The sequence below is a fragment of the Salvia hispanica genome, chromosome 6 (genome assembly GCF_023119035.1).
Source record: "Salvia hispanica cultivar TCC Black 2014 chromosome 6, UniMelb_Shisp_WGS_1.0, whole genome shotgun sequence".
NCBI classification, from domain to species: Eukaryota; Viridiplantae; Streptophyta; class Magnoliopsida; order Lamiales; family Lamiaceae; genus Salvia; species Salvia hispanica.
This window is the reverse complement of record NC_062970.1, coordinates 26,844,673-26,858,646: the sequence shown is the minus strand read 5'-3', so window position 1 is coordinate 26,858,646 and position 13,974 is coordinate 26,844,673. Positions and strand designations below refer to the sequence as shown.

Genomic DNA, 13,974 nt, shown 5'->3' with positions numbered 1-13,974 from the left:
TATATATAAATGGTAATTTATTTAATTATGGAGAATAAAAAACGGCTAAAACTTTAGAAAAAACATTCAAACAACATAATTGACATTATCAATATTTTGGAAGAGATCACAGCTTCTACCTCTGCACCACCACCATTGCCCTTTCATTCTTCATATTTGTTTCCCCACCGTAGATCGGACGCTAAAACCGTCGATCCTTTCTTCAAGAGATCATTATGTAGATAGGCTAACCTACTGCTAATGATTTTGAGTTAAGTTTTTGGTCTTGTATTTATAGAATCGTGCATTGAACATTAACCATTATTTATAACATCAATGGTCATTAATATGGTCATTATGTTGTACTGAAAAGTCAAAATGGAATTTTATTATTAGGATTATGGATTTGTAACTGCTATTTAAACGACTAATTTGTATTTGTATATGACAAAATGACATATATTACTGCGATTGTTGGCGGTTACAAATGATGTGGCTAAGGATTAATGACATATTGCTATTTAAACCACATTAATTTATTTTACGGTTTTTTTGAAGTATGACAAATGACATATTGTTGCTATTTTTTTGCTAGTTTTTGAAATTACCGTCCTCTTAAATGTTTGAAACTTTGAATTGCATAGGACCTATTAAATCTAAATGACATGTTAAATTCTCCAAATCATTGTCCCACATCGGTTTGGTGATGATCCTAGCTTCTCTATATAAGTGTGGATAACATTCCCCCTTATGAGGCCTTTTAAAGGGTGAGTGGCCCATTTTTAATATGGTATCAGAGCAGGGCCCAAGTCGATGATGGTTTATCTCTTTATCTCTTCTCTTGCCTACCCACGTGATGGAAGTCCGATGTGTCATTCCGGCCCACACGTGAGGAGCGTGTTAAATTCTCCAAATCATTGTTCCACATCGGCTTGGTGATGATCCTAGCTTCTCTATATAAGTGTGGCTAACTCTCCCTCTTATGAGGCCTTTTAATAGGTGAGTGGTGCATTTCTAATATGACAGTTACTAAACATCCATGCACATTTATTATAATTATTTTGTAGAATGCAGCCGGAAATTTGTAGCTGATTTTAGGACTCATAAACCCCATTTTATAAATTGATATCCATAGCTGAATTATCAATGCACATTTATAATTAATTTTTATGACCTTTCATGTTCTACATTGATTATGACATGTTTTATAAATTTTCAAATCCAACCTATAATTTATAGATATTTTAAAATAAGGCCAAAACTCGCCTTTTATATATGTATAGATTTAGAGTCCAGGTTAAAATTGGTCTCAACATTACGCTTTGCTCTATCTAAACCCTAAGTAACGGTGAACAACTTTTAATTAGATTTTGACAGGATTAGGGATTTAAATTAGAATATTTAATTTTTTCAAAAATAATAAAAATTTCATTCATCTAAAAAGCAGCAATTCGACCCCAACAAGCTGCAAAAATTCGGCCAATAAACTCCAAATCTCTCACCAAATTCATCCAGAGTCAACACACATTAGCCAATTTCACAATCTGCAACATTGAAATGCCCCCAAAAAATCCAACCCCAAAATGAAAAAACCTTTATTGAGCTTCTTCGCGGGCCGCTGAAGGGTGGCCTTCTTCCTTGACAAATTGGGCGTGACTCCGCCGGTGGAGGCGGTGCCGATGCGGATGAAGGCGCTGGAGGGGGCGAGGCCTCGAGCGCGGCGTCGGTATCGTCCTCAATCATCAGGGAGAGGGCGGGGGAGTCGGAGAAGTGGAGTGGGGTGTATTGTGAGACTTGGCCTTCTTCATCGCGGGGACAATTGGAGATGCGGCGGCGGAATGAGGGAAGGAGGAGGAGCGTTTGCTGGGGTTGGTGGTGGAGGTTGGGCGTGAGACATAAGAGAAAGTGAGGAGAAGCTCGAGTTGGAATCAATATTTATTTGTTTTGCATTTTGTGTGTTTCAATTCATTGTTTAGTACTAAACCCTAAACCCTAAACCCTAAACCCAACCCTAAACCCTAAACCCTCCTCGTCCCCAATTAAGAGTCACACTTAAGAGTCACACTTCATTTTTATCATAAATGGTAAGTAGGTTTCACATTCCACTAACTCACTTCACTCGCATTATATTATAAAACCAATATAAAAAAGTGGATTCAATATTCCACTAACTTTTTCAACCAACTTTTCTTTACATTTCTTAAAATCCGTGTCCTGTCAAAGTGTGACTCATAATCAGGAACGGAGGGAGTATTTTAAATTAATTAGTTACTAATAAAAATTAAGGGCGCTAATAATCGTAAATTAAATTAAGAGTTTAATCTGGTCAAAATGTAATTAAAAATTGTTGACTGTTACTTTTAGATGGAGCCGTCCAAAATAGTCTGATTTCGGCCCGAGTTGAAATGTGTGAGATGCAATAATTCAAAACTGAATGTTTAAAACCAAAATTGCTAAATGATCATATGTTTAGGACCAATTTTAGTCTTTCCTTTATAATTTACAATTTGTTTGTGTTCCAAAATGATTGTTGCATGAGATCCTACGGTGACCTCCCACCCTGGTATCTCGTTGTGAGTTGCTGCTCGATTTCGCCTGAGAAGCAATGCTAGCCTGATGTAAAATTATAAATGGAAGAAGGTATTGAGGCTGTGTTTGGTACACAGAATTCAAGCCATGGAATTGGAATTGGAATTGGAATTGGGAGCTTCAATTTCAATTTTATTGTTTGGCACCGGAAAGAAAGAAAGAAAGAAAAAGAAAAAGAAAAAAAGAAAGTGAATTTGGAATTGAATTATAATTCCAAAGTTTGAATCCTAATTGGGTCAAAACAAAAAAATGGGTCAAACCAATTTCATTCTCCCTCTCTCCCTCATCTCTCTCTGCGACAGGAACCTAATCTCCCATTCTCTGGAGAGCTTCCCTCGTCTCACTACAATCAATCAGGTATTATTCGGCATCGAAAATTTGTTATTATTATCACCATCCTGTGTTGTGCTTGATTTTGTTTCAATTTTTTTAAATCTCCATTTTTGCAGATCTGTCAAATTTTTGTTCAAATTGATTGTAGTTGTTAGCTAGGGTTGATTGTGTTATTGTCTCGAGATTGAGGGTTCTAGGGTTTTGTTAGCTAGGATTTGATTGCCACATGCTTTATGAGGCTAGTAATTTTACTAACTCCTAGAATCAACTGAGTTGTGTCACATAAATAGAAAATAGAAAGTTGATTTCTTGATCATTTGATCTTTGTGGATTCATTTGTAGTTGTAATCAGCCGCCACTTTCCCAATCATATTGAACACTATTTATTTATTACTAGTTAAATAGTTAAGCCATATATTAGTTGGTTAATCATGGAAGCACGCCCTTCACCATAATTGTATATTTCATGTGACATTTTGAAGAAGAGGTCAGTCTACCGCCCTTGATACTCATTCCGCATCTCACCACCAGAAGCTGCAAAATTACAAAAGCCATCTTCCCAAACCAATATCCTAATCCAACAAAATTCATTACCACTAATGCATCAGTTTAGATGTTACTGCATCAGTTTATAGATTGCTAATGAACCCTTTGCAAAGTTGATTGGTTTGGTTGATAATATCGGTTTGGAGGGATCTTGATTACAACCGTTACGTTGTTTACTGATCCAGATATCCTAGCCTCATAAAGCATGCAATAATCAAAAACCAAAAACTTTATCACCGCCTCCGCAGCACTCTCTTGCCGCTGCTGTGAATCGACTCCACGTACACCATCACCGTGATCGGTCTTGTCTTTATTCGTTCTCTTGGCAGGAGTCAGCGGATGGAGACGTCAAGGCCATCCCGTCGATGTTGTGAGTCTCGGTATTCAAGCCATGACAACAAAATGAAGTGGCAGTCTAATTGAATGGTGTAATAATAAACTATTTGAATGAAATATATATACAAGCATTTGAAGTCCTACTGGAATGAAGTGAAAATCTTGTCCAATGAAGTAAAAACTTTTTTAAATGAAATAATAAATCTACTGAAATGAATCATATTTTTTTAAGTGAATAAAGTAAAACTCAGTTCAACGAATTCGAATGAAGCATGTGTTGAATCATTTCAAAACATACTGGAAGTAAGTAAAACATAGTACTATAGTTTCAGGGTATCATGTACCGAAATAAAGTAATAAATCTACTAGAAGAAGTAAAATGAGCTTATAATGAAAACCGAAATAATTTTTGCACCAACGCATCTCATCAAAAAACTAGATATAATGGCTCTAGTTTGGTCTCTAGTTCAGTTTTTAAAAGTAGTTCGACATATATCATAACTCTAGATGACTAAGTATAGATTATGATGGTAAATTAGTGAAAGCATATAAATTTGGAAACCTTGTGCGAAATATAAACTTATCAAAAATTAAAACATACTCCCTTCATCCCATAAGAGTACGCAGTCTTTCCTTTTTAGTCTGTCCCATAAAAATATGCACTTTCCAATTTAAAAACTCTTCTATCTCTAATGAGGTGGGACTAGGGGTGGTGAAACGAGTTGCCCGCGGATATCCGCACCCGACAAGTCGGGTACCCGTACCCGATTTTAGCCAAATGTGTTGTCCCAATACCCGCCCCACAACATATCGGGATTATGTTAGAGTTTGTATACTAGAAATCACGTTTCGAGTGATTGAATACTGTAAAACTCTTATTTTATTTTCCAATGAATAAAACAGATTATTTTTGTCATAATGTTGTTATGTTTTACATTAGTGGATGTTAATGCATATTTAAATGTATAAGTTAACTTAACAAAGTCTAAGTCTTTGTTTTAGTAGTCCGGTTGTGGGCGCGTCCACTTTAAGGTAACACGGTCAGTTCTAAACAAAGAAAAAGATGAATTTCACAACCTAGTTAGAATTTGACTATCCATCGAGAAAGGTTGCAATGTCAGTCCGCATATTTCTAAGCCTTATTGAAATAAGATGACATTGGTGTGGTATAGCACTGAACGGATCTAACAGCAAGACTTGTCCTTATGCTATCTACTGAAAGGCGAGGTCTTGATAAATATTTGTTTCTTAATCAATGTAGGTTAGCATTGAGCATACGGTATTGATTATGCATTACTTTGACCTATCAAATGGTGCGGGTTTTTCGTAACCCAATGATCCTGATATATTGGGTAGTGGTGATCAATATCTAGCGGTGCTAGATTGCTATTATATTGAATCGTGTGCGAGCTGAGTTTTGTTTGATAATGTCCTCAAGAGGAGCGCGAAACAAGGTTTTATTATTCGGAACCTAGTTAGTTGGAGTTTGATTACTCTATGAATAATAAATAAGCGTTTCATGTTAAGTCCACTCTTGGAATTAATAAGAAGTTAATTAATTAAGTCCATAGCAGACATTAATTAATTAATGGACATTTTTATCTTAAGCGCGGGAAATGAAAGTTAAACGAAAACCCGGATTACTTGTAATTTCGGATTTGGATGGGGAGAGTTCAATATTACTTCTGTAGTGGCTGCTCGTAATATTCCAATTATAACTTATATTAAATTGTGGGTTCAATTTAATTAGTAAAAAGTAAATTGGATGAGCCCATATCTAAAACCTTCCATAGATCCCTGTCTGGGCCCAAAAGGAACTTAATATAAATAGGAGAATAAAGGAGACGGAAATATAACAATTTTTATACTTAAAATTTTCGAAAATTTCGAGCTCCTCTAGCTAAAGAGGAATTCGAATTCTACTCATATTCCCAAAATGATTTCTTCTGTCTTCTTTAAGTCCTAGTATTCTGGTGAGATCAGCCCACACTGATATCCAAAGTGCATAATATTCATGGATTGACTAACACAGAAGTTCAACAATGGAGTGCATTGTTATTCCTTCCGTTCCCTATTAATAGTTTCATTTTGACTCGACACAAGTTTTAAGAAATTATTTAATTTTATAAAAAAAATGGAAAAATGTGTTAGTGGAATGTGTACCCCACTTTTGTATATTGATTTTATAATAGAATGTGAATATGATGATTTAGGTGAAGGGTGAGGTCCATTTACTTAAAATGGAAAAAATGTAAATGAGGCTTTAAATCGCGGACACCCTAAAATGATAAAATGAGATATTATTTCATGGACGGAGGTATTAGACAATGCGGACGCATGACGCTTTTGTTTGGGTATGACATCCATTCGTGCGATAGAAATTTATGTACTCCCTCTGTCCTATTCATGATGCTCATCTTTCCTTTTTAGTTTATCTCACTCAAGATGTCCACTTTCTATATTTAAAAATAAATCACTATTTCCTCATTAAAATACTCACCTGTCGTCTATGTTTCTGGTGGACCTTGTTCCTTATTCTTTTGTGGCTGTGATGTCGTCTATGTCGTCTACATTAGGACATGCCAAAATTTAAGAGATGAGCGGGACTTCATTCTTTCTATATCAAAATTTAAAACCTAGACAGACTTGCACAAAATTTTCAGCTACAAATTGTTTTCAAGCATGCACAGAATATATTCACACACTCGAAATTTGGTCTGAATAATTAGACAAACACAACCAAGAAATTCAAACCCAATTCCTGGACGAAGACCAACATCTATGAATAAATCCAAAACTAATAATATGATAATTGTAAATAAGATAAAATAAGTACTTCTTCCGTCTCATTAAGATGTCCACTTTTTTTTTAATTTATTCTATTAAAAATGTTCACTTTCTATATTTGAAAATAAATCTCTTCCTTCTTTGACTTTATTAAAATATTCAATCATCTTTTTCTCTCTACTTATTTTATGCTATTTAAAAATATGAACATCTTGAATATGAAGGAGAGAGTACTTCGCTGAAATAAAATAGGATAATCTTGTATATTCATGTCAAACAAAAAAGCTCTAAGTGCATAAAATATAATTCATGGGTAGACTAATTCAAAAGTTCAACAACACATTGCTATTAGTCAATGCGGTCGCTTTTTTAGGCCATGGCAAGACAAGAAAATAAAATGATCCATCTAACATCAACCATTCATCATATTGGATAGATCCCACGCTTATTGGATAGATCCCACGCTGTCCCTTCATATATGCAAATAAGAGTATTATTTCTTTTCAACACAAATTTTAAAAAATATTAAAAAAAATTGGATGAAAGATAGTTAGTGGAGAAGTGGATGAAAGATAGTTAGTGGAGAAGTGGACTTGACTTGTATATATTAGTTTTAAATGATATATAAGTAGAATAAGTTGATGGAATATGTGACCTTTTACCATTTATGGAAACAATGAACCGAGACTCTTATTCGGGGACGGAGGGAGTATAACTCAGTTTAGTCGTACCTCTTTATACTCCCTCCTCCACCAAAAAAATAGTACTACTAATTTCATATTTGTAAATGATACGAGTTTTAATGAGAAATCAATAAAGTAAGAGAAAAGATGAGAAGAAGTGAGTAAAGTAAGAAATCTAAGAAAAAAAATCGGGTAAAGTATGAGAGAGGGGAAAAGTGGTTATTAAAGAGTAATTTTCCATTTTAAAAAATAAAACTATTTTTTTGGACATAACAAAGTGGCTAAACTATTTCTCGGCGACATATTTAGGAAAAAGTGATTAATTTCTCCGACCTTTCAAAATTTTGGATTAAACACGTTGTCGTTTCAATATATGGGATTGAGGCATGTGAATTTTTTATAATAAGAGATTCTTGATTATTTTTCCTTTTTATATCTTTTTTTCTTATTATTTCCTTTATAACATGTATATATGGATTGACCAATCTTTCCAATAATATTTCCACCCCAATCTATCAAATGAAATTTGAAATTTCTCTCATTCTGATCAAGGTCAATTAATTTAAAACAGTCAATTCCCATGACGGCTCTATGTGTAACTCCCAAATTGCGAGAAAAATCAGTCGTATTTGACTAAAAACATACCTCTATTCGCAGACCCAAATGGAGGAGATTAGGGGCTAAAGCCTTTAATGAATTTATTTTTTAAATATTTTTCTATTAATTTTTTTTAATTTATTGATGTTTAGTTAAATTATTATATAACAGCTCTTACAAATGATGTAAATTGTCCAAACATAGTATATTAGAAATAAAAATTAGAAATCTCAGCCCCTACTGATGTACTCCCTCTGTTCCATTAGAAATGAAACGTTTTCCTTTTTGATTTGTCCCATTAAAAATGAAACATTTTTAAAAATGGAAACAATATTCTCTTTACTTTTTCTTCTCTCTTATTTACTCTTTCTTCATTACTCATAAAACAACACTACATAAAATCTTCTGATGAAAAGCAAATGTTGCATATTTAATGGGACGAAAAGAGTATAATTATGTGTCCGCCCTGACTATTTGATCATCTCGCATTATCAAAGTCATCGTTGTAATTTTTTCTAAATAATTTACCACTAATCTATTACTTTAGTTTTTCCTTTGAATTAATTCTAGTTTGTCACAATATTAGTCCAAAGCCCTCACCATTATATATAAGCAATTACAGTTAAGCTCCATTTCAACACCAAAAAAAACATACTAGCTTTTTACAAACAAACATGAGATCATTCCTTGAGAAATTTTCCGGCAAAGAGGAGCAGATGCCGACGGCTACCGTATTCCACGAGAGATCAGAGACCAGAGCACTACTGTTCCATATGCCTAAACAACATACGCGGTGGCGATGACTACCAGAAGCTGTCGGAGTGCGGTGCATTGATGTATGGCTGCGATCGCACTCGACAACTTCCCATTTCATTAAGTCAAAATCAATACGAGAACGAGAGGAATGATTTCATAAACGAAGGTAACGGTATTAGGGAGGAAAAATATTATGGTAAAGGAAATAAGAAAAGAGAATATAAAAAAGAGAAAAAACCAAAAATCACTTATTATAAAAAATTCGCATGCATATGCATCAATCCCATATTGCAAAAGGTCACCGAATTTAATCTCAAATTTCGAAAGGTCAGCGAAATTAATCATTTTTTCTGAAATCTCTCATTTTTCGGCAGAGTAGTATTTTATTAGTATATAAATGATCTTACATAAGTCTGACTCTGATTTATATATGGAAGGCTTCAGACTGCAATACTATATTTCTTGGACGATCCATCTAAAATGGCGCCTTTCACTTTCACTGCTCTCCTCTTCTTCTCTTTACTTCAATCAACTTCAGGCAAAGCACTACTTCTCCACAACCAAACGATTTCCACCGGCCAGACTCTGGTTTCCGAAACCCAAGTTTTTGAGTTTGGATTTTTCCGTCCCGGAAATTCCACCAACACATTCTTAGGAATTTGGTACAAATCCATCCCCGCTACCGTAGTCTGGGTCGCAAACCGAAACAATCCCATCTCCGATCCCCAATGCCCCGTCTTCTCCGTCTCCCCAAACGGCACTCTCCTCATCACCACAGACGGATCCGCCGTTATCATCTGGTCGGCAACCCCATCAGCAGCGGCGTCACGGCCGTCTCTACGCCTTTTAGAAACCGGAAACCTCGTCGTCACGGATGAGGCGATCGAAGGAAGCGCCTACTTATGGCAGAGCTTCGATTCTCCAACTGACACGTGGCTTTCCGGTATGAAGCTGGTGGACGATCGCGACGCCGGCGTCAGCACCAACTTGACGTCGTGGCGAGACTGGAACGATCCTTCTCCTGGAGATTTCGTTGCGAAGATCGAGAATCATGGCTTGCCTGAGATGGTCGTTTATGAAGGCTCGAGGAAAAAACTGCGGACTGGGAAGTGGAATGGCCTCTCCTTCAACGGCCTCCCTCGCTTCCGCACCTCTGTCTCGAAAGCCGAGCTGGTCTTCGAAGAAGAGAGATTAATTTCCCTGGCAATGCCTTATGAGAGCTCGATTATCATAAGAGCGAGGCTGGACTTATCCGGCTCGGTCTACCACTATGTTATGAACCCTGGGAAGGATAAGTGGAATCCCGTGTACCCGTTCCCGCGAGACGAGTGTGATGGGTATGGTTATTGCGGCCCTAATGGGTTATGCGCGGTGGAAAATTCGCATCGGTGTGAGTGTTTTAAAGGGTTTGTGCCGAAGTTTGCAGACCAGTGGGGGGTTCGGGATTGGTCTGGCGGATGTCGAAGGATTAGCGCGTTGAATTGCGAGAGTGGGGATGGTTTTTTGGAGGTTAGAGGGGTGAAGAGCCCTGATCTGTTGAGTTATTGGTTGAATGCTAGCATGAGCCTTGATGAGTGCAAAGATGAGTGCTTGAAAAACTGTAGCTGCTCTGCTTGTGCTAATCCTTATATAACTAATGGAGGCACTGGCTGCTTGATGTGGTTCGGGGATCTCCTCGATACCAGAGAGCTTCCTGCAGCGAATGGCTTCCAGAACGTCTATATTCGCATACCTCTTTCGCTTATAGGTAACTAACTGTTTTTATTTTCGGAATGCAAGGCCTCAATAGTCATTCTTCTTGGTTAATTTTCGTGTAGATTCTACATCCGATGTGGAGAAGAAGAAAGCGCCTGTGAGCTTAATACTAATCTCAATTGCTACTGGAGTCATTGTTTCGACTTTTATCAATCGAGCTTTGCTTTTACTTGCAAGATGGAAGAAGCGAGGTAACAATGAATTGTGTTGTCTTGAAAACTCAACTAGACCTTGATGCATTAGTTCTTTTGTCTTTTCATGCATAGTAGGGTTGAAGAAGAATAACGAGGATATAGAATTGCCGTTGATCAAAATGACAACTATTCTGCAAGCAACAAACAATTTCTCCCAAGAGAAAGTGATAGGAGTAGGAGGTTTTGGTCCTGTGTATAAGGTAACTAACATTGACACATTGTCCAAGTTGAGCATTGCCTCTGCCTTAGCAGACATCCTTATTATGATGCATGAGCAGGGAAATCTGTCAGGAGGAGAAGAAATTGCAGTCAAAAGATTGTCGAAAGCTTCTAGACAGGGTCTCGAAGAGTTCAAGAATGAAGTTGTCTTCATAGCGAAACTTCAACATAGAAACCTTGTTCGGCTTCTTGGCTGTTGCATTGAAGGAGAGGAGATGATGCTAATATATGAATACCTAGAGAATAAGAGCTTGGACCGTTTTGTTTTTGGTGCTGCACAATATCCTTTTCTCTGTTTAAATGCAATAAATTTATCCTAGTTAACGATGTTGATAAAGTACTTGTTCATGTGAAGATCCGGATCGAAGGAAACTTCTAACGTGGCCTAAGCGCTTCGACATCATCATGGGAATCACAAGGGGAATGCTTTATCTTCACCATGATTCCAGGTTAAAGATTGTACACCGGGATCTAAAAACGAATAACATTTTACTAGATGCAAGTTTAAATCCGAAAATATCAGACTTTGGGTTAGCAAGAACATTTGAAGAGGATGAATCTATATCTAGAACGAAGAGAGTTATTGGAACATAGTAAGATTTCTTTCATCTCATCAAAGGACATTGGTAATTTCCATGGTAGCCTAATAAATGACTGTTTTTGCAGTGGCTACATGGCTCCGGAATATGTATTTCATGGAAAATTCTCAGTGAAGTCCGACGTCTACAGTCTTGGAGTGGTGCTGCTAGAGATAATAAGCGGGAAAAAGAACAACGGATTCCAACACAATGATCATCTTAGCCTCCTAGGCCATGTATTCCTCTTAGCTACAAATGTTTATGCTATATTGTTTCAGTATAAATTAAGCTTATGTGGTGGCAGGCATGGATGCTATGGAAAGAGAAGAGGATTATGGAAGTGATGGACCATTTTTTGAAGGAAACATGTGATGAATCCCAGGTGAAGAGATGCATACATGTGGGGTTATTATGCGTTCAAAAATTAGCAGAAGATAGACCCATCACGCCATCTGTAGCTCTGATGCTAGCAACCGAGGGAGGGATCCTGCCTGAACCGGAAGAACCCGGGTTTTTTTTGGAAGGAAGTAGTAAACGGAGCGATCCACAAAGTTGTACAACACCACCAAGTACGAATGCCACAGTTACCATTACCGACTTGGAGGCAAGATGAGATTGCCACTTTCATTGCATACTCAAACTCACACATCTGTGCAATATTAGCAAACTTGCTGGAAACAAGTTTAGGTAGCTAGGGTCGCATGAACATAGTGTTATGTTATCGCATTGTCTATAAAGTTATCAAGTATGATCAAAGTTTAGTTTATCCAATACTTTCAAAATTTAAATGATAAATTATGAAGTTGGAAAATTGCTTAGTTGTCCCATTTGACCAAATTGATGCTACTACTTTTAGTTTTTTAAGCTCATAATGATATCGTTCAATAGTCCACGTTATTATGTTAATATAGCATTCTCAACAGTTTCCCTAGAACCTTCCTTATTTCTTCCTAACTCCTGCCACATCAGCGCCACATCAGCACCATAATTTATCTCTAGTTTTTAGTCAATTTTTAGCCAACTGCTCAATGGTTTTTCTCTTATTTCTCCCTTATTTCTCCCTAACTCAACATTTCATTTTTACATCATCACTAATTTAATTGTTTTATTTTTGTATATAATAAAGCTAGCTAATTTAATTAAATGAGATATCTCCTCGTCGGACCGAGAATGAGAAGACGATTCAGAATTCATTAAATATAGATGGAGAGAGAGAAAATAAATGAAGAGAGAAAATGGATGAGGATGAGGAGAGAATGAAGAGAGAAAAGGGATGAGGATGGAGAGAGAATGAAGAGAAGGTGTGTATTTATAGGGGGGAAATTAAAAAAAAAAACAAAAAATATATTTATCGCCGAATTATCGCCCACAGTGGTCGGCGATAATTCGGTGATAATCCGGCGATTTTTCGCCGATTGGCGATAAAACGGGAGGAAAAATCGCCGAATTATCGCCGACATCTCCCATTGGTCGGCGATAACTCGGCGATAGACGGCGAAAAAACGCCGACTTTTAGCCGGCACCATTGGGAGTGCTCTTACGTCACTATTTATTGTCAACGCTAAAATTTTGCATTCATGCACCAATTTAGCGTTGAATTTGCATTCAAAACAGTGGTCATGAGACCATTGAGAATTTTTAAAACTTCGTGATTTATCATACAAATTTTATGAGATCCGGGACAAATCGAAATTTGACTAAATTCGTGATTTCATAGACAATTTACCCTAAGAGCACGTTTGTTTGGCAGGAGGTAAAGTTGTTAAGAAAAATGGTTATTAGAACTATGATTTCTAATATTATGATTTCTGAGATTTATGATTTCTAAAAAAATGATTACAAAGAATATGATATGAATGATGAAAAATATGATTATTGTATTTGGAAACATGTCAGGATTTTGAAATTATTATTTTTAGTTATTGAAATTATTTTAATGAATCAAATAAAGTTAGGGATGTATTCATATTCATATGATAAATATTGTTCAAAAACAAAACACATGTAGTCCATTGGATCTTGTGATATAACGATTAGATTAATGTCACGACATCTAATAATGTAGATTATTAGTCTAATAATGTAACTTAGCAAATAATGTAGTACTCCTTATTTTAGTAAAATAACGTAGCTTAGCTAATAATGTAGCATCTTAGTCTAATAATGTAGACTAATACAACCATTCAATCCAATAGTTGTGATATGTTTGATGCTTAACACGAAGGAGCAGTGACGGAACTACATAGAGCCAAGCCCCCGCGCCGCACCAGATGCCGATGCTTATACAGCCGTGCTCCGACCGGTCTCCGCCCCAGGTTGAGCCGCCGAGCCCTGTACTCCAACCGTCCTATGCTAATCTGTATAATTTTTGGGATTGAAAATTGTGGAAGAAGAAGACTTTGCCGCTGTTCTATTCTAATTTCTGGAATTGAAAATTGTGGAAGAATAAGACTCAACCGCTGCTCCGTTCTAATTTCTGGAATTGCAATTTGGGGAAGAAGAAGAAGATATAATGGGCTTATTTATTTTTTGTGGAAGAAAGAAGATATAATGGGCTTATTTATTTTGTGCGTTTAATTTATTATTGGGCTGTCTTTTTATTTTGGCCTTTTGACTTAATAA

At 36.4% G+C, this 13,974-nt stretch overlaps 1 protein-coding gene across 1 annotated transcript; it reads left to right on the top strand.

The window, feature by feature from the left end:
- The first annotated feature begins 9,086 nt into the window (after positions 1 to 9,086).
- Positions 9,087 to 12,116, top strand: LOC125197315 (G-type lectin S-receptor-like serine/threonine-protein kinase At4g27290). Its single transcript, XM_048096050.1, has 7 exons — positions 9,087 to 10,353; positions 10,424 to 10,552; positions 10,631 to 10,755; positions 10,834 to 11,044; positions 11,130 to 11,367; positions 11,441 to 11,588; positions 11,657 to 12,116. The coding sequence occupies exons 1-7, from the start codon at positions 9,087 to 9,089 to the stop codon at positions 11,963 to 11,965; spliced, it is 2,427 nt and encodes an 808-aa protein (XP_047952007.1). The 3' UTR covers positions 11,966 to 12,116.
- Positions 12,117 to 13,974: the final 1,858 nt, after the last annotated feature.

What these genes read in the sequence shown, in the direction of transcription:
- LOC125197315 (XM_048096050.1), top strand. Translation starts at nt 9,087, where the DNA reads ATGGCGCCTTTCACTTTCACTGCTCTCCTCTTCTTCTCTTTACTTCAA. An exon ending in CTTGGACCGTTTTGTTTTTG is followed by an intron (nt 11,045 to 11,129) that starts GTGCTGCACAAT and finishes GTTCATGTGAAG; the next exon opens with ATCCGGATCGAAGGAAACTT. An exon ending in ATCTTAGCCTCCTAGGCCAT is followed by an intron (nt 11,589 to 11,656) that starts GTATTCCTCTTA and finishes ATGTGGTGGCAG; the next exon opens with GCATGGATGCTATGGAAAGA.